This window comes from Drosophila busckii, chromosome 2R, assembly GCF_011750605.1.
Source record: "Drosophila busckii strain San Diego stock center, stock number 13000-0081.31 chromosome 2R, ASM1175060v1, whole genome shotgun sequence".
In the NCBI taxonomy this organism is placed as follows: Eukaryota; Metazoa; Arthropoda; class Insecta; order Diptera; family Drosophilidae; genus Drosophila; species Drosophila busckii.
In genome coordinates, this window is record NC_046605.1 from 19,936,423 (window position 1) to 19,956,671 (window position 20,249).

Sequence of the window (20,249 nt, forward strand, 5' to 3'; positions counted from 1 at the left end):
GGCAATAATACAACGGTTTTCCGTAATTAAATTTCTTGCATCTAAAAATGCTCTTTCAATTGCGCTGCTTGCAGGAATACAAAAAATATTACAACTAGTTTGAAATAAAAATGGAAAAATATTTTTGTTGATTTCCCACTATTTAAGACAATTAAAATCTTCAGTATAATCTACACTTAAATTTATGTAGCTTACAATTTCTTAGCTTAGTGTGTCAATATCACTTGATTCACTTCGAATTTGGATGAATTCCGAAAATGTATCGTCATACAATCTTAAGTTATTTTTTGAAGAGGAACTTAGAAAATTTACAGAAAAGGTTTTCATGATATCTTTGCAAGCTTCTTTAATTTCTAATTCTCGGCCGCTGAGAATTTTATAGGTTTGTTAGTAGAGGGAAATAAGGAAAGAGCAATTTTATGGTAATTTGTAATATATGGAAGGATAATTATTGAAATTTGATCTTACAAAATAGACTTAAGTTGTGCGATACAGTCATTATCATTTGTATCAGCAGTGCAACATTTCTGTAATTTTCTTAAATATGGAATAGTTAAATGGATGGTTGGATAGTTACTGTACGCGGACAACTGACCCCAAATGATTTACATTAACTGTTTCAATTCTGACTAAAAACTAAAATATTTGTTATTTCAACCCAATTGGCCTCCACTGACTTGAATAAATTGTAAATGGTATTCCACCTAGTTGGGCAGTGACTTTTTAAAGTGATTCCAAGGTTTGAATTGCACCCAGACTTTTTAAAATACTTTACAAGTTTGCTACATTTGCTTACAAGATCCGAAACCTTCTGAACACCTTTAACTGCTTTCTCTACACAATTATGAATCAAGTGATAGGTGCAGTGATTATGGCGGTTGTCCCGAAAGGCTGATATCATGATATCATGTCCGTCACTATGACAGGCTTGTCTTGCTCCAGGCAGGAACAAAAGTTGTTTATTATACTACGCATTTTCATTGCTATACTGACCTTTAAAGAAAAAATTAATTGCATAATCAATAAAAAAAAATATATATAGTTTGTTTACCTGTGCAGGCTTCACCTTTCATTGATCTTATGGCCAACAGATGATTTATTATGGCTCCATCCTTAATATAATGCATTGTGCATGACATATATGATGCTCTTAAAAAATTATCAAGCCAAATATTGGTAGTCACCGCATATCTAAAGCTTTTATAATTAATTATATCTTGCTTTGTTGTTGTAAAATATGTTTCATATATTGCCGAAATGTTGCGAGATATCGTTGTGGGATGCGGCAACAACTTTTCCACATCCACATTTAACCCGAATGTTGCACCAACCTGAATGAGGAATGCTGCTAATTTTTTTACTCCAGAATCCTGAATTATTTTAGATGAGCGGCAATTCTTAGCTGCCCATTCAGTTACAATATTGATGCCCTCTTGCTTGGTTTCTAAATTTACTTCTATGGCCGCAACATTGTCATGAATCACGTTCATTATACAGCTTTTGTGTTTAATTAGGTTGGAAGTGCTGCCTGTGAATTTGTAAGTAGCACTTTTGTAGCACTTTGTGCAAGCTACCACTCCTGGCAAATATATCCCACACTTTGCTTCGTCCTTTTTTTTCTTTTGGTTCAAACTATATTCGCCTTTTAAAAATTTTGATTTTTATCTCGCGATGCGTAGATACTGCTACATTCGAATGCTTTAAACGAAACACAGTCACTAATTATAAATTGATAATATACCAACATAGAAACATCATACACTTACATATACGTGATTACACTTACACATATGTACGTGATTACAAGCACATGGACAAAACAGCAAGTGGTAGACTAAAAGTATGTTGTACAAACGCAATTTACTAAATTACTTACGCTTCTTTCGTCCAAGCTCTGCATTTTTTTCATTTACTTGTTGCCACTTAAAAATTCACAATGTTGGATAGCGAGGGAAAAAGTAAGTGGATGCAAACGATATTAGGAGATTAAATTCACATATATATTTTTTACACTATAGATGGAGACAAGGATGTGAGGCAGTCAGCATCGAAAGGGACGGAAATAGTGGGCAAGGCGCACGATAAATCCTTCAAAAAGGTAAACCGACTTGCAAGTTCGGTGTGGGATTTTTTTGAAAAGACCAAAGATAGTAGACAAGCAAAATGCCGCATCTGTAAAAAGATTTACAAAACTAGTGGAAACACTAGCCACTGCTGACCATTTGAAGAGATCCCACCCAACTCACAGCCAGTACAAGACAACACATGAGACTGTACACAAATTTTTCACAAGCGATAAGTATGACAGCAATTCCGTCCGAAAAACCAGTCTTGATACGGCGTTGATGGAAATGATAGCCAAAGACATGCAACCTTTTTCTATTGTGGACGACGAAGGGTTTGTGAAGCTGTTGGATCCGCGCTATACTTTGCCGTCACGCACCACTCTACAGAACGTGCAAATGACAAGCACGTACCTAGAGTTCAGTTCAAAACTGAAGGTAACGCTTGACAAAGTCGATCAGTGTGCGATCACTATGGACTACTGGACAAACAAAGCCAACACAGGATATTTGACTGTAACAGTTCACTTCATCGGCGGAAACTTCAAGCTGAAATCGGCAGTGTTGTCAAGACAACAACTACTCCTATGTGCAACTAACAATTCCACTGTGGATCCGCCAGAGGCCAAAAATCAAACAAAGTGATAACGAATAGAAAAAAATTGCAAACAAATTGTCTCTAAAATGTTCAAACTTCTTGATGGCAAACCGGTTTTGTTTGGAAATCTAACGGGACTTTCTAAAAATAGAATGCAAAGCGTGATCATGTGTACATTTTTGCAGCGCAGCTGTACTTAGCAAGAATTTTTACAAAACAAAATTGCGCTTCAAAGTGGTCAAACGCTTAATATAGTGATCCGATTTTCATTATTTAAAATGCAATTTGAAGTTGAAGGTATTTACTTTTAATGTATATACTAAGAATTAAATAAATCCAACAAATTTTTTAGTGAAATAAGCAAAATCAATTTAATATTTTTTGTGTATTTTGTTATGTTTACCTAAAGTTTTAGTTGTGTTCCCCCCGATTCCCCCATAGAAATTATGTTCATTGTATTTATCAAAGTTTTTACTTAATAAAAGTGTTTAAGTCAGCTGCAGAAGCTTGCAGATGTGTGTGAAACAATCAATATTCTAACTCATCTTTTTATTTCTTCAAGGTCAAACTTGTCCAGCAGAGCCCCTGTGTTTGTTTTGTGTGTTTGTCTTTGTCTTTACTTGTGGTTTACATTTTTTTTTTGACTATATAAAAATAAGTTGGGTTTTCCTTCCTGACCATAACCAGGAACCACGAAACCGATCACGGTTTTGCATTCGTTGAAAGGTTTTCGGCTCCGTGAGTTTATAGCACAAGATCAGAAAATTTCACAGAAAGCGGAGAAATCATTTTCTATACATACACGGATACTATACATGTTACTATAGATGTATACCAAACCAATATTGAACTAGTGATGGAAGCTATCATGTTCTTGCCTAGTAATTTCATGTACAACCGTATTGTGTTCACTGTGACATTGTGAAAAAAAATTACCTTCCATTTTAATTGAACCCGTCAAATCATCAGGTATTGTGCATATTTTTCATCAATTCAACAGGCAGCATTTGTCTTTAAAGTGTTAGTTGAGCTTTGTAATTAGTGGATCGTTCCATGAGTTAAATTCACCTCGTCATAGCAAATGCAGTAGAAGTGCGAACACGGCCCCGACAAGTATAAAGCAGCAACAACTTATTCACAGAAACTTAGCGTAGAAAACAAATACAATAAGAGAATGCCGATTAAGCAACGCGTGAGCCACCGAGATCATTGGCATATACAATCTTTGCAGTCCAATATGATCCCACTGCGAACTACAGTGATGATGAACATTTAGATATTGGACCAATGACGACTATATGCCGATATTGCAATGCGTTAAGGTTTAAAAGAGAAACAGCTGGATTGTGCCGCGCAAATGGAAAAGTCAAACTGGATCCATTACTTACACCACCGCAGCCACTGAAACAATTGTTCGATGGAAGTGATCCCGATTCCAGCCATTTTCTTCAACACATCCTTGAATATAATAACTGCTTTCGCATGACTTCTTTTGGAGTTAATATTCATTCGAGAAGGCTGCTTCATGCCGACTTGCAAGGTAAAAGATACAACACACATAACCAATCACTCACACCAATACAAAAAATTTCAACACATAACAACTACATATACACCACACGATCAGAAGTTATACCGTATTCTTCAACAAATAATTGTTTGCAATTACAGATACAAGGACAAATATATCATTTGCATGGTTCAATGGTGCCAACACCAGATGAACCGCATAAATTTCTGCAAATATATTTCATTTCGTCGATGGTGGATCAGCTGAATGTGCGGTGCAATATACAGGGAACACAACAGTAAAGAGACGAATTATTGAACAGCTGCAAGCATTTTTTCACGCTAATAATGCTGTGGTTAATATGTTCAAAACAGCTTTGGAACGAATGCCATCGGATACGCACAAATTTGTCATAAGAGCGGATTGTACCCCAACAGGTGAACATGTGCGAAGATTCAATGCACCCACCGTTAATGATGTTGCTGCAATTATTGTTGGCGATCAAACTAAATCACGAGACATTGTCGTAGAACAAGCAATATCATGCATCGTGTAAGCGAGGCACATCGCTTGTACGATGCGTTACAATATCCAATAATTTATTGGCAAGGGCAAGACGGATACACAACAACAACAGATAGTCGATCCAATTACAGGTAAAATATTCACACACTAATTATTGCTATTATTGGTTTCCATTAACAAATCATTTAATTTTGCATTTTCAGGCGTAGTCACGAATAAAAATCTAAGCGCAATAAATTACTATGCGTATCGTATGATGATTCGTACACATGAGGAGAATGTCATTCTGAAGTGCCGTCGGCTATTCCAGCAATTCGCTGTCGACATGATTGTCAAAGTCGAGACCGAACGTTTAGTGTTTATCCGATTCAATCAGGCGTGATGCTATTCATTCAGATGGTTTTGTTCAAAATATTGGACGTCTGACAATTCTCCCATCATCTTATATCGGAAGCCCACGCCACATGCACGAATACGCTGAAGACGCTATGACGTACCTGGGAAACTATGGAAAAATGTGGTTTGCCAAAGAGCACTTCAATGACACGGATAATTTACGGACACGTACGATTCAGTATTTACTTTGTATTCTCTTCCATTTACTTAGAGAAGTTCAACTAAATAACTCTTTATGAAATGCTTTTGTAAATGAAACAATTTTTCCTTTCAATGACAAAAAAAATTTCTTTCATTTTTAATCACAAAGAAATAAGCCTATGGTGGCAAAACGGAGTTCGCCGGGTTTTCTAGTTTGTTTAAGTATTTTAATATTTATATTTTTGTTTATGTAATTTGTACATGAATAATGTCGACATTATTTTATTAATTTGAATAATTCCACAAATTCCACTAGATTTTTCAATCATTTGTAAGCATAAAATAATTGCAAAGCTTTTAGGATGAATGAATGCGTATCAACAAATTGAGTCATTGCAAAAAATTTTTGTCATATTCTTCTATTTTACAATATGAGTCTGATTGGCTGACTATAACGGAGTCAATTTTATTGAAAAATACAAAAAATGTACTCCAAGAAAATGCGGAAAGTGCTCCACTCGCCCGTAAAAAACTAAATTTTATGGGGTCTTCAACGAGGACTAAGCGTCGGCGTATAGCTTAGCTGGTCGAAATTGATGAGACCGCTGTCTCTGCATTACGCAACGAAAACCAAACCCAAAATGTACTGCCAGCGGATCCCACAGAAGTAATTTCTCTTTTAATGGAGACCGGAGTGACCAAACACCAATATTTGTTGATTCGGAATTTTGTAAACAGCAAAATATTATTAGATTTTTTCCGAGCTATCAATGCATTTTAAGCTTTAAAAAAGATAGATAACCTGACAACATATCTGTACACGAATCCTACGCAGAAGTCGAACTTCAAAGCTTGTTAAATAACACAGCCTCGAGCATACTTGAGCTTCAATCTAATGTTATTGAAACAATAGCAGATGATTCTGTTGCTCATCTGTTGTTAATTGGAAAATGGGGGTTTGATGGATGTACGGGCCATAGCGAGTACAAGCAAACGTTTTCCAATAATGACGAAGACGACAAAAGTTTATTCGTTACATCTTACGTCCCTCTTCAACTTATTTCAAAAACTGATCAAAAAGTACTTTGGAAAAACCCTTGCCTTCGCAACTCGTTTATTGCAGACAATTCGATTCATTTATACAATGTGAAGGCAAAGTTCGGCCCCCAACCAGTTTAAATACATATTGACTAGGGTATCGCACAAACAACGCTGCACTAACAACACTCACACAAAACAAGCTAACGCTCCAGTCGTATTCTCGTAGTGTCGCAGCGACGTTGAATGCGCGTCACGACGGCACCCGCTGTCTAATTTAAAATTTAAATTGTGAATAATCTAGTTTTTATCCGTCGTTTTGAATTCGTTCAAAATGACGAGCAATTTTGTAATTATTCAATCTTTTGTACGCCTTATATATGGTTTTTTGATTCGTAGGGGGAAGAATAAAAAAAAAAAAATAAAGCGTAGTGTCCTGGATGTAGGAGCACCAACATACCAAATTCTCTTATAATTGCTGAGGAACACGCACTCATACAGACGGACGGGACAACAGAGGGAATGCCTAATCAGTATTTCAAAATCAAGTGCGCTGATATTCTTTGTGTGTATGCGTGCATGTCTAACAATAAGAACATGTGTGTGAGCAACAGCGCACTCATAAGCAAGTGTGAGTGCGAGTGGCCGGTTGCATCAGGTCCCAGCGTGCATATGTGAATGCTTATGAGTGCGAGTGGACAGTTGCATCAGGCCCCATTTGCATGTGTGCGTGCATATGTGAGTGCTTCTGTGGCCGCTGTTGCTTCACACACATGCTCTAAGGGCTGCACGCATACATAGAAAGAATATCAGCGCGCTGAAATATATTTTATTAAGCAAGTGTCTACTATATATCCATATATATTTATTTATAGCAAAGAATAAAAATATTATAATTAATTATTAAACTAGTTAAGTTGAGTATACATTAACATGCACATGCGCTTCATTTGTACTCTAAATTAAAAAGTGTCATAAAGTTAGAATATTCAATATTTAATTTGAATTTTCATACTATCCTGCGCTGACCTGTTGCTGAACTTAGAAAAATTCAATTTACCCTACATACCTACGGCAGAAAACATGTGCGAAGATTCAATGCACCCACCGTTAATGATGTTGCTGCAATTATTGTTGGCGATCAAACTAAATCACGAGACATTGTCGTAGAACAAGCAATATCATGCATCGTGTAAGCGAGGCACATCGCTTGTACGATGCGTTACAATATCCAATAATTTATTGGCAAGGGCAAGACGGATACACAACAACAACTAAATTACTATGCGTATCGTATGATGATTCGTACACATGAGGAGAATGTCATTCTGAAGTGCCGTCGGCTATTCCAGCAATTCGCTGTCGACATGATTGTCAAAGTCGAGACCGAACGTTTAGTGTTTATCCGATTCAATCAGGCGTGATGCTATTCATTCAGATGGTTTTGTTCAAAATATTGGACGTCTGACAATTCTCCCATCATCTTATATCGGAAGCCCACGCCACATGCACGAATACGCTGAAGACGCTATGACGTACCTGGGAAACTATGGAAAAATGTGGTTTACCAAAGAGCACTTCAATGACACGGATAATTTACGGACACGTACGATTCAGTATTTACTTTGTATTCTCTTCCATTTACTTAGAGAAGTTCAACTAAATAACTCTTTATGAAATGAATTCATTACTTTTGTGAAATGAAACAAAATTTTTCCTTTTCAATGACAAAAAAAAAAATTTCTTCATCTTTTAATCACCAAAAGAAATAAGGCCATCTGGTGGCAAAACGGAATAATTTTTGTTTTTAACTTTTAATTTCATAACATATGTCAGTGTGTGTTCGCACGCCTACATAGTTTTAATATAGGGTGCTCCAAAAAAAGGCACAAACTCTGCAAAATTACGATAAGTAATTGCTGATGTCCAACAAAATTTGATAAACAACGGCTTTAGAGATGAACTGAATGCGTGTATTCAACAAATTGAGTACATTTGCAAAAAAATTTTTGATTTTCTATTATATTCTTCTATTTTACAATATGAGTCTGATTGGCTGACTATAACGGAGTCAATTTTATTGAAAAATACAAAAAATGTACTCCAAGAAAATGCGGAAAGTGCTCCACTCGCCCGTAAAAAACTAAATTTTATGGGGTCTTCAACGAGGACTAAGCGTCGGCGTATAGCTTAGCTGGTCGAAATTGATGAGACCGCTGTCTCTGCATTACGCAACGAAAACCAAACCCAAAATGTACTGCCAGCGGATCCCACAGAAGTAATTTCTCTTTTAATGGAGACCGGAATTCGGAATTTTGTAAACAGCAAAATATTATTAGATTTTTTCCGAGCTATCAATGCATTTTAAGCTTTAAAAAAGATAGATAACCTGACAACATATCTGTACACGAATCCTACGCAGAAGTCGAACTTCAAAGCTTGTTAAATAACACAGCCTCGAGCATACTTGAGCTTCAATCTAATGTTATTGAAACAATAGCAGATGATTCTGTTGCTCATCTGTTGTTAATTGGAAAATGGGGGTTTGATGGATGTACGGGCCATAGCGAGTACAAGCAAACGTTTTCCAATAATGACGAAGACGACAAAAGTTTATTCGTTACATCTTACGTCCCTCTTCAACTTATTTCAAAAACTGATCAAAAAGTACTTTGGAAAAACCCTCGGCCTTCGTCAACTCGTTATTGCAGACCAATTCGATTCCAGTTTATACAAGTGGACAGGCTAAAGTTCGGCGCCACCAACATTTAAATACATTTGACTAGGTTATCGCAACAAACACACGCATGACTCAGAACACCTACACACAAAACAGCTAACGCGTCACCTGTTTTCTCTGTAATGCAGCAGCGACGTTGAATGCGCTACACGTGCACCCCGCTTCTATATTTTAATTTAAATGTGAAATTCCTAATTATTTATCGATCAGTTTGAATCGTTCGAAACATGACGAAGCCATTTTGTATTATTTCAGATTTTTATGCCTTAATATGGTTTTTTTGATTTGCGGGTAGGGGGAAGAAAAAAAAAAATAATAAGCTAGGTCTGGATGTAGGAGCACAACATACCAATTTGGTTGCTCTAGCTCTAATAGTTGCTGAGGAACACGCATTCATACAGACGGACAGACAGAGGGACATGCCTAATCACGTATGTTCGCAAAATCAATCGCTGATATTCTTTTGTGTATGCTTGATGTCTACATAGCACATGTGTTGAGCACGCGAACATTCGTGAGTGCGAGTGGCCGGTTGCATCAGGTCCCAGCGTGCATATGTGAATGCTTATGAGTGCGAGTGGACAGTTGCATCAGGCCCCATTTGCATGTGTGCGTGCATATGTGAGTGCTTCTGTTCGCAAGCCAATGTCAAATATTGAATTTTTTTTCAGTTATATTGGGTACTTAATTTCCAAAGCAGCAAGTCAAATTAATATATTAAATAATTTATTTGTTCAAATAGAATTTCATGTTATTATATTATTATTTTTGCAAAGAAATATTAATCTTAATAATTAATTATATCTACATTAATGTGCTGTTACTTACATCACTCCAAATTAAAAAGTGTCATCCTTCCCTTAAAATATATTTCAATATATTTAATTTGACCTGCACAAGTAATAAAATATTGCGCTGACCTGTTGCTGAACTTAGAAAAATTCAATTTACCCTACATACCTACGGCAGAAAACATGTGCGAAGATTCAATGCACCCACCGTTAATGATGTTGCTGCAATTATTGTTGGCGATCAAACTAAATCACGAGACATTGTCGTAGAACAAGCAATATCATGCATCGTGTAAGCGAGGCACATCGCTTGTACGATGCGTTACAATATCCAATAATTTATTGGCAAGGGCAAGACGGATACACAACAACAACAGATAGTCGATCCAATTACAGGTAAAATATTCACACACTAATTATTGCTATTATTGGTTTCCATTAACAAATCATTTAATTTTGCATTTTCAGGCGTAGTCACGAATAAAAATCTAAGCGCAATAAATTACTATGCGTATCGTATGATGATTCGTACACATGAGGAGAATGTCATTCTGAAGTGCCGTCGGCTATTCCAGCAATTCGCTGTCGACATGATTGTCAAAGTCGAGACCGAACGTTTAGTGTTTATCCGATTCAATCAGGCGTGATGCTATTCATTCAGATGGTTTTGTTCAAAATATTGGACGTCTGACAATTCTCCCATCATCTTATATCGGAAGCCCACGCCACATGCACGAATACGCTGAAGACGCTATGACGTACCTGGGAAACTATGGAAAAATGTGGTTTACCAAAGAGCACTTCAATGACACGGATAATTTACGGACACGTACGATTCAGTATTTACTTTGTATTCTCTTCCATTTACTTAGAGAAGTTCAACTAAATAACTCTTTATGAAATGAATTCATTACTTTTGTGAAATGAAACAAAATTTTTCCTTTTCAATGACAAAAAAAAAAATTTCTTCATCTTTTAATCACCAAAAGAAATAAGGCCATCTGGTGGCAAAACGGAGTTCGCCGGGTTTTCTAGTTGTGTATAAAAACTTCGTAATATTTATAATTTTTGTTTTTAACTTTTAATTTCATAACATATGTCAGTGTGTGTTCGCACGCCTACATAGTTTTAATATAGGGTGCTCCAAAAAAAGGCACAAACTCTGCAAAATTACGATAAGTAATTGCTGATGTCCAACAAAATTTGATAAACAACGGCTTTAGAGATGAACTGAATGCGTGTATTCAACAAATTGAGTACATTTGCAAAAAAATTTTTGATTTTCTATTATATTCTTCTATTTTACAATATGAGTCTGATTGGCTGACTATAACGGAGTCAATTTTATTGAAAAATACAAAAAATGTACTCCAAGAAAATGCGGAAAGTGCTCCACTCGCCCGTAAAAAACTAAATTTTATGGGGTCTTCAACGAGGACTAAGCGTCGGCGTATAGCTTAGCTGGTCGAAATTGATGAGACCGCTGTCTCTGCATTACGCAACGAAAACCAAACCCAAAATGTACTGCCAGCGGATCCCACAGAAGTAATTTCTCTTTTAATGGAGACCGGAATGTTGTTGATTCGGAATTTTGTAAACAGCAAAATATTATTAGATTTTTTCCGAGCTATCAATGCATTTTAAGCTTTAAAAAAGATAGATAACCTGACAACATATCTGTACACGAATCCTACGCAGAAGTCGAACTTCAAAGCTTGTTAAATAACACAGCCTCGAGCATACTTGAGCTTCAATCTAATGTTATTGAAACAATAGCAGATGATTCTGTTGCTCATCTGTTGTTAATTGGAAAATGGGGGTTTGATGGATGTACGGGCCATAGCGAGTACAAGCAAACGTTTTCCAATAATGACGAAGACGACAAAAGTTTATTCGTTACATCTTACGTCCCTCTTCAACTTATTTCAAAAACTGATCAAAAAGTACTTTGGAAAAACCCTCGGCTTCGTCAACTCTTATTGCCAGACCATTCGATTCCAGTTTATACAGTGGACAGGCTAAAGGTTCGCGCCACAACATTTAAATCACTTGACTAGGTATTCGCAACAAACACCGCATGCACTAACAACACCATACACACAAACAAGCTAACGCGTCAGCTCGTTTTGCGTAGTGTCAGCAGCGACGTTTGAATTGGCGCGTCAGCACTGACCCGCTGTTTATTTAAAATTAAATGTGAATTTAATTCAGTTATTTCTCCGATCGTTTGAAATCGTTCGAAACGACGAGCAATTTTGATTATTTCGATCTTATTGTACCCTATATTATGTTTTTTGTTATTTGCGGGTAGGGAAGAAAAAAAAAAAAATAAAATAAAAGCGTAGTGTCCTGGATGTAGGAGCACCAACATACCAAATTTGGTTGCTCTAGTTCTTATAGTTGCTGAGGAACACGCACTCATACAGACGGACGGACAAACAGAGGGACATGCCTAATCACGTATGTTCGCAAAATCAAGTGCGCTGATATTCTTTGTGTGTATGCGTGCATGTCTAACTAGAACATGGTGTGAGCAACAGCGCACTATAAGCACGTGTGAGTGGAGTGCCGGTCATCAAGGTCCAGCGTGCATATGTGAAGCTTATGAGTGCGTGACAGTTGCATATGCCCCATTGATGTGTGGTGCATATGTGGTGCTTCTGTTCGCAGCCCAATGTCAATACTGATTTTACATTTTCAGTTTTTGGGTCATTAAACTTTTCCAAAATCAGCAGTCAAATTAATAATTGAAAATTTTATTGTCAATAGAATGCTTCAATGCTTTATTATTATTTTTAGCAAGAAATTAATGAATATTAATTAATAATTAAAAAATGCACGTGTATACATTAACATGCACATGCGCTTCATTTGTACTCTAAATTAAAAAGTGTCATCCTTCCCTTAAAATATATTTCAATATAAATTTGACCTGACACGTAATCAATATTGCGCTGACCTGTCTGACTTAGAAAAATTCAATTTACCCTACATACCTACGGCAGAAAATATAAAAATTGAATTGAATTAGAACTAACTCCGACACACCTGTCTATAGCAAAGATTACCCTTACCCCGCTTCATTACGAACAGAAGTAGAAACTCAAATCGAAGAATTACTAAAGGATGGCATTAATTAGACCTTCACGGTCTCCATATAATGCACCCGTTTGGGTGGTGCCAAAAAAATTAGACGCATCTGGTAAAAAAAAGTTTAGAGTAGTTATCGACTACCAGAAAACTTAATAACGTAACAATTCCGGATCGTTATCCGATCCCAGAAATAGGCGAAATAATCGCACAATTAGGTGAAAACAAATTCTTTTTCAGTTCTAGATCTGAAAAGCGGTTTTTCATCAAATTCCGTTGCTCGAAAGAGATATAGAAAAAACAGCATTCGCCGTAAATGGTGGGAAATTTGAGTTCACGAGACTACCATTAGGTCTAAAGAATTCGCCCTCAATATTCCAACGTATCTTAGACGATATCCTAAGAGACCACACCAGCAAGATATGCTACTGTTTACATGGATGACATAATTGTGTTCAGCAAAACTGAAAACGATCATGCCAACGATTTAGAGAAAGTCTTCACGACTCTACAAGATGCGAATATGAAAGTTCAACTCCACAAGTGCGAGTTCTTTAAAAAAGAAGTCAACTTCTTGGGTTTCACTATCCCAGCAGAAGGAATAAAGACCAATATTGACAAAGTAAAAGCCATACAGCATTTCCCCAGACCAGAAACACTAAAAGATCTCCGATCATTTTTAGGGATATCTGGTTACTACAGAAGATTTATAAGGGACTATGCTAAGTTGGCAAAGCCACTCACCACACTTCTAAGAGGTGACCAAGGGACTCTCAAAAAAGCGTTTCAAGCAAAGTTAATAGTGACATTGGACAATGAGGCAATTCAATCATTTGACGGAATAAAATCGAACACTTCACCTCAAATGACGTGTTACTAGCTTATCCAGACTTTAAAAAAGGAATTTCACTTGACAACTGACACCTCTAATTTTGCCATAGGAGCGGTATTAGAACAAGAAGGTAAACCAATTACTTTCATATCGCGAACCCTCGCCAAGGCCGAAGAAAACTATGCAGTGAACGAAAAAGGGATGTTAGCCATAGAATGGGATTTGCAGAGCCTTCGTATGTATCTATATGGCGCATCAAAGGTTATAATCTTTACCGAGCATCAACCCCTGACTTTCGCTCTTAGTCACAAAAACCATAACGGGAAGCTATTTCGAAGAATTCAATCATGAGCTCAGGTACAAACCCGGAACATCAAACGTAGTAGCAGACGCATTATCGCGAAACCACCAATTTACCACAGAGAGCTCAGCCGCAACAGCCCATAGCGATAAAAGTTCTGCGCACAATCTCATTCAAGGGGTAGAAGCTCCAATTAACGCATTCAAAAATCAACTGTTTTTATTAACTTCCGACAAAGATTCTAACACATTCGAATTACCATACCCGAGTTACCATAGACACATAGTATCCAAGTCACACTACACCGATAATGATTTAATTAAAATTCTCAAAGAAAGACTAGACCCCAGAATAGTAAATATTGGGACAAATTCAAGAAATACACCCCAACTATTTTCATAATTATAAAATAAGATACACCTGGAAGAGAGTAATAGATGTTCCAAACGAAGACGTACAGAACGAGATAAGAACCAAAGAACACGTTCGAGCACACAGAAACGCAATAGAAAACAAACAACAGATTCTAGATAAATAATTCTTTCCTGGACTAGCGAGAAAAATCACTTCAATAGTTAAGAATTGCGAAATATGCAAAAACGCGTCTGCACTCAATGATACGACATGATCGAGACTCTGGGGGAAATACAACCAACACCCATTCCTAAATATCCCGGCGGAATAATTCACATAGACCTATATCTAACCCAAAAACAAGTAGTACTCACAGCCATAGACAAATTCTCGAAATACGCCCAAGTGAAAATATTGAAGTCAAAAGCATCTGAACATTTAAAGCACCCCTTACACGAAATTATGGATAATGAAAAGGCAATGAACGCAGCTTCTATTAAATTTATGTTAAAAGATCAGCTCAAAGCAGTGGTATATACGACACCACCCACAAGTAATGGGCAGGTGGAAAGATTCCATTCCACTCTCACAGAAATTATGAGATGTTTTAAAAAAGAAAACGATTCTATCAATTTCGAGAGTTTAATCTTCAAAGCAGTACAGGTATATAACAGTTCGATTCATTCTACTACCAAAAAAAAACCAATTGAGGAGTTTTTCGGAACAAGAATAATAACAAATCCACAAGAGTTAGAAGAATCCAGAAACCTGATTAGCAATGAAATTAAAAGAAAATAAGAGGAAGAACTGCTGTACCACAACTCAAAAAAGAAACGAATAAAAACTTATACGAAAGGAGAAGTTATTTACATCAGAGTAGACAAAAGGTTAGGATCCAAATTATCACCAAAGTTTAGAAAAGAAATAGTTTCAGAAGACAGAAATACAACAATAAAAACGCAATCAGGCAAATTAGTACACAAAAATAACATAAAAACATAATATCTGTTCATAGATTTAGTAATAAGTAGTAATAATAAAAAATTAAGCATAAGAATAATATTAGAAACAACTCTAGAACATAAGAAATTAGAATAAGAAAAAATAATGTTTAGTCATAGAGATAATGGAACCCGAAGCGTCTACATAGCGTCTGGGGACGTCCGCATTTAAAGGGGGAGGAGTTAACAGCGGAGTTGACAATTGCAATAGCATTTGCAAAAAGAGCAGCAACAACAGCAAGAGCAGCAGCGACACAGCTGACAGCGTTGGCAGTAGCAGCGCCGTCGACGCCACTGATCGCCGGCAGAACAACGTGCAGAGCCCTATTCATATTAAGAGAATTAGAATCTAAGTTTAGTTATTATATATCGAGACGCTCTCGCATATTGTGAACATAGTATAAACTCAGAGAACTGTTGTTCTTAATTCGTGTATTAATCGAAGAGGAAAAATACGTCAAAAAAAAATTAAAGGAGCTGCAGCAGACCAAATTATTTATTGATAATAAAAGCATACTTATTGATCACCGTTTGCAACTAACAATGCACTATGGGTCGTTTCAAGGATAAAGTGATATAAATGTGATTTTTACAATTATGCAGATTTGAAATATTTTAATGCTAACTTAATTAGAAATGTTCAAGCTGTGATGTTACCACCAAAATACTTTGAAATTTTAAATGTATGTTCATTTTACAGGTTCCTACTATATGTTAATACTAATATGGTGTTTATTGAGTGCGTGCGGGGTCTTCACGTAAAGCTTTTGGACATAAATTTCAGCTTTGAAATGAGTTTAAAAAAATTGTTTAACTTTGTTTAAAGTTAGTCTTGGTCCATGTTAAAACAAGTGGATAGGTTAAAGTTGGGCGCCACCAACAATTTAAAATACACTTTGACTAGTGTATCGCAGCAAACACACACATGCACTCACAAAAACACATACACACAAAACAGCTAACGCGTCCACAGCTCGTGTACGCTGTAGCGTCAGCAGCGACGCCGCCGCTTGCGTCGGCAGCGACGTTTGTATGGTGCCGCGTCAGCACGTGCACACCGCTGTCTATATTGAAAATTGAAATGTGAATAATAAAAAAAAATCAAGCAGAGGTCTTAGAATGTTATTTGGTATGAAAAGTGCAATTGCTTAAAGAAAGCACGCCACCGGTTTAGCCGTAGCCCAGAAACACAATACACATTTATTACTATTTATTATTTAAAAATACTTGTCCAAGGCCCTGAAAATATCATCAGTTAGTCTTAACGGAATTAACGGAAGAAACGCGTGATCCCACAGGTATAAAGGGCCGCGGCAAACATGGCAGCGGTCATTTGAAAATTTAAAACAACGCGAGAATGAGCTCCACAAGTAGCATCCTAAACATCATGGCCTCACCAACCTGGGCCCAACTGAGGCTGAGGAAGCCATGTTGTTGGAGCTAAGCCCCACGACAGCGCGGCCGAAACCCTACTCCAAGCTTGACGAACGTTCAGCGAAGAGCAGTGGCGGAAGCGAAGCGCGTCGCGGGGTGGATACCCCAGCAACCACGACGAAACAGAGTAAACGGTGTAGAGCGAGGCAGGAGTCAAGCTCAACGGCAGCGCGGCCAAAATCAAAATCCGGAGTGAACGAATGTTCACCACGGAGGCATAGTGGAGGCGAAGCGCGTCGTCGGACGGAAACTCCTGTCATCGTGGCAAATACAGCCAGGGATTGGCTGTGTCACCGCGGCTGCAAAAGAAAGACGACGCGCCAAGGAAGAGGAAGTGCAGAAGGAGCAAAAACGTCAGACAAAGCAGGACACGGCTGAGTCCCCGGACATGACAGTGCTGTTGGCGATAACATTGATGTTGCCACCAGCAGACCCGGATCCAGAACCGCCAACAGCGGAGAAGCGCCAGACAAGGTCGCAGGCACGGCCAGAGCCTGAAAAAGATGCCGAGGCCAAGACACGGGCAACGGCGGAGGAGAAAAGGCTGGCCAGAAGGCAGAAGAGGGCCCTGTGGCGCGCAAAACAACAGGTAGGGTGGAAGAAGGCACAGAAGGCGTGCCTGGAGGGCATGAAAAGGGTGCCCGAAATCCTGCGGAAGAAGGCGGCCAAGGCAGAAAAAGAAAAAAAAAAGGGAGGCCAAATATAAAAAGTTAAGCAGCAAATTGGAGGCCACTGCAGCCTGGGTCACCGAGCAAATCGGCCTGGCTCACGCGGAGGCAGCAGCCGCAGCGGGGAGTCCCACGGTGGCCGCGACACCGACGAATCCTACGAAGGCTGCAGCAACGGCTACAAAATCGAATCCCGCGATGGCTGGAACACCGGCGAGTCCCACGGTGTCCGCGACACCGGCGAATCCCGCGGTGTCCGCAACACAGGAGAGTCCCACGTTGGCCGCGACAACGGCAACGAGTCCCTCGTGGGCCGAGGCAGCTCCAACGGAGACAGTGGATCACCCCGCCGCACACAGGCCAGTATTAATGCGGCAGTCCTCATGCCCAAATCCTACAAGACCACCACGCCCCGAACTACAACGACAGCTGTCGGCCCCGACGCCCGGCCAACTAAAGGAGGACGAGTGGCCAGATGAGATCCGGGCGAAGATCGAGATGCAAGGCGAGCGCTGGGCCAAAAGGACGGCCACGATCGTTACGGTGGGCTCAAGTTGATATTAGGATTCGAATCTAACAGCCCATGGCGTAAAGTACGCAGTATTAGTGTACAAAAATAAAGATTTAAACAAATAAAAAAAAAAAAACATCGCTAGCACTGCATTATTTAAAAAACCAAACGTACCAAAACAAAGGGGGAACACAGGGGCACTTCTATCCTTTACAGCCATCCGACCAAGGGAGAATTGGACATCCAGGAGCCCAAGGAAGACTCCTCGGCCACCACAAACATCGGGAAGCAACGATGGCAACAAGTACAAAATTAAAAAAACACTGTTGTTGCCGCAAGAAAATATAATAAACACGCGGGAACATAAAATCGAACTAGATGGCAACGCCGAACCAGGGTCGGAACAACGGCTCCAGAGATCGCCAAGTTCCAACAAAAAACAAGACATGGCAACCCAACGATCACCAAAGGGCGCAAAATTTAAACTTTGATATATCACCTTATCAGCACGGTTTTGTTGAACAAAAGTCTACCACCAACAATTTACTTGAGTTTTCTTCAAGGGTGGTTAAAGGTTTTCAAAACAAAATGCAGACTGATTTTAGTAAAGCATTCGATTCCGTTAATCATCGTCTTTTAATAAATAAATTAAATATTATTGGATTTCCAAAGAATTTTTTGAAGTGGGTATCTATTTACCTAACTAACAGTAGTTTTCAAGTCAGCGCTTTCCAAGCCAGTGTCTGTAACGTCTGGAGTTCCTCAGGGTAGTCACCTTGGACCATTGCTTTTTAATCTATTTCTATCTATTTATCAATGATCTGCCCTCAGTCATTGTGAATTCAAACGTTCTAATGTATGCTGATGATGTGAAGCTATGCCTATCGTTTAGAGACATGTCAAGTAGTACTTTATTGCAGACAGATCTTGACCACTTTGTTAATTGGTGTAAATACAACTTATTAAGACTTAACTGTTCTAAATGTAAAGTAATGTCCTTCTATAGACACTCACCTCACATAGTTGAGTACCACATTTATCAGTTACCTCTCAATAGATTAGCAGAAGTAAATGACTTAGGTGTTCTCCTTGATAGTAAGCTAAAGTTTGACAAGCATGTTTCTTTAACTGTCAGTTCAGTTCTCGGCTTTATCAAAAGATGGGCTAAAGTTTGATGACCCTTACACAACAAAATTTCTTTATACAGCTTTGTTCGTCCGATTCTGAAGGGTATGGCTCTTTTGTTGTTTTGGTCTCCACAATTACTCGAACCACCAGAATAGTATTGAATCTGTCCACCAGAATAATATTGAATCTGATTTGCGAGGCTTTAACTGGGTTCCAGGAATTGATCTGCCATCTTACACTAATCGTCTCTTTTTTATTAATCTTCCCATCGTAGCTTAACCGCGCGACGTTTATGATTATATGTATGATTAAATTAGAAAATGGTGAAATTGACTCCTCATACTTGTTGAGTCAACTTAATTTCTCAGTGCCTGCTAGGAATACTCGAAATTTTGATCCTTTATCACTTATGCATGAACCCCTTCGAATACTCTGTGCTGATTACAACAAACTTTATTCTGATATCAACACAGAGGCTTCTGATTGTATTACTAAAAGATCTGTTTTAACTTTTTTAAATAATAATAATTAACACTTACTAAAAGATTTAAACTTTTTTAACTATTATAAAGTATAAAAACATAATCTTAAATAATTTTTAAATTTAATTTTAAATATTCAATATAATCTTTTCTTTTATCGTCGACTGTTCATAGTTGACATTAAATAATTAAATAATAGTGGACCAGCCTAGAGATGAAAATTCGATTCATCGGTGCTCCATCTTACTGCAAGCTTTGGCATCGGGACACAAAATCAACGTACACAAATTTAATGAATATGACCTCGATACTGACAAAGGATTAATCAGGGACTATCCCTGGTACTATTTGCCTGCGACGGTTCAGAAGGTGCTTATTCACGGATCTGCTATTATAGAGCACGCAATTGTTTCAAGGAAGGAGGAACCTGCAGAGGCGAACAACAAAGAAATACAGACTGAATTATACCCGCAAAATGTCACGAATATTTACAAATACAGACATATTGAATTATTTGCTTTTACGGTCTGACCCATGTATTACTGGGCAGAGAAATATTGAAAAATAGGACAATTTCAAATTATTTCCATCAGTTAATAGCTTGCTTGAGGAGACATCCTAAAATTTTTGTATAATTTTAAAGTTA

General features: G+C 37.9%; 1 protein-coding gene and 3 long non-coding RNA genes across 4 annotated transcripts in view; 1 reads left to right on the forward strand and 3 right to left on the reverse strand.

Annotated features, from left to right (window-relative positions):
* LOC117134698 overlaps positions 1-17,426 on the forward strand; it is a 31,106-nt gene extending 13,680 nt beyond the window's left edge. Inside the window, exon 2 of the mRNA XM_033293206.1 lies at positions 16,679-17,426. Within this exon, the coding sequence (XP_033149097.1) occupies positions 16,809-17,192 (384 nt within the window). The 5' untranslated portion in view covers positions 16,679-16,808 and the 3' untranslated portion in view covers positions 17,193-17,426. The remainder of the gene's footprint in view (positions 1-16,678) is intronic.
* LOC117134701 lies at positions 5,102-5,334 on the reverse strand. Its single transcript, XR_004458802.1, has 2 exons — positions 5,265-5,334; positions 5,102-5,201 (listed from the first exon to the last, which is right to left on the reverse strand). It is a non-coding gene; the product is annotated as an uncharacterized LOC117134701 (long non-coding RNA).
* Positions 7,719-8,005, reverse strand: LOC117134700. The gene is made up of 2 exons (XR_004458801.1): positions 7,882-8,005; positions 7,719-7,818 (listed from the first exon to the last, which is right to left on the reverse strand). It is a non-coding gene; the product is annotated as an uncharacterized LOC117134700 (long non-coding RNA).
* LOC117134699 lies at positions 10,473-10,859 on the reverse strand. Its single transcript, XR_004458800.1, has 2 exons — positions 10,636-10,859; positions 10,473-10,572 (listed from the first exon to the last, which is right to left on the reverse strand). It is a non-coding gene; the product is annotated as an uncharacterized LOC117134699 (long non-coding RNA).
* Positions 17,427-20,249: the final 2,823 nt, after the last annotated feature.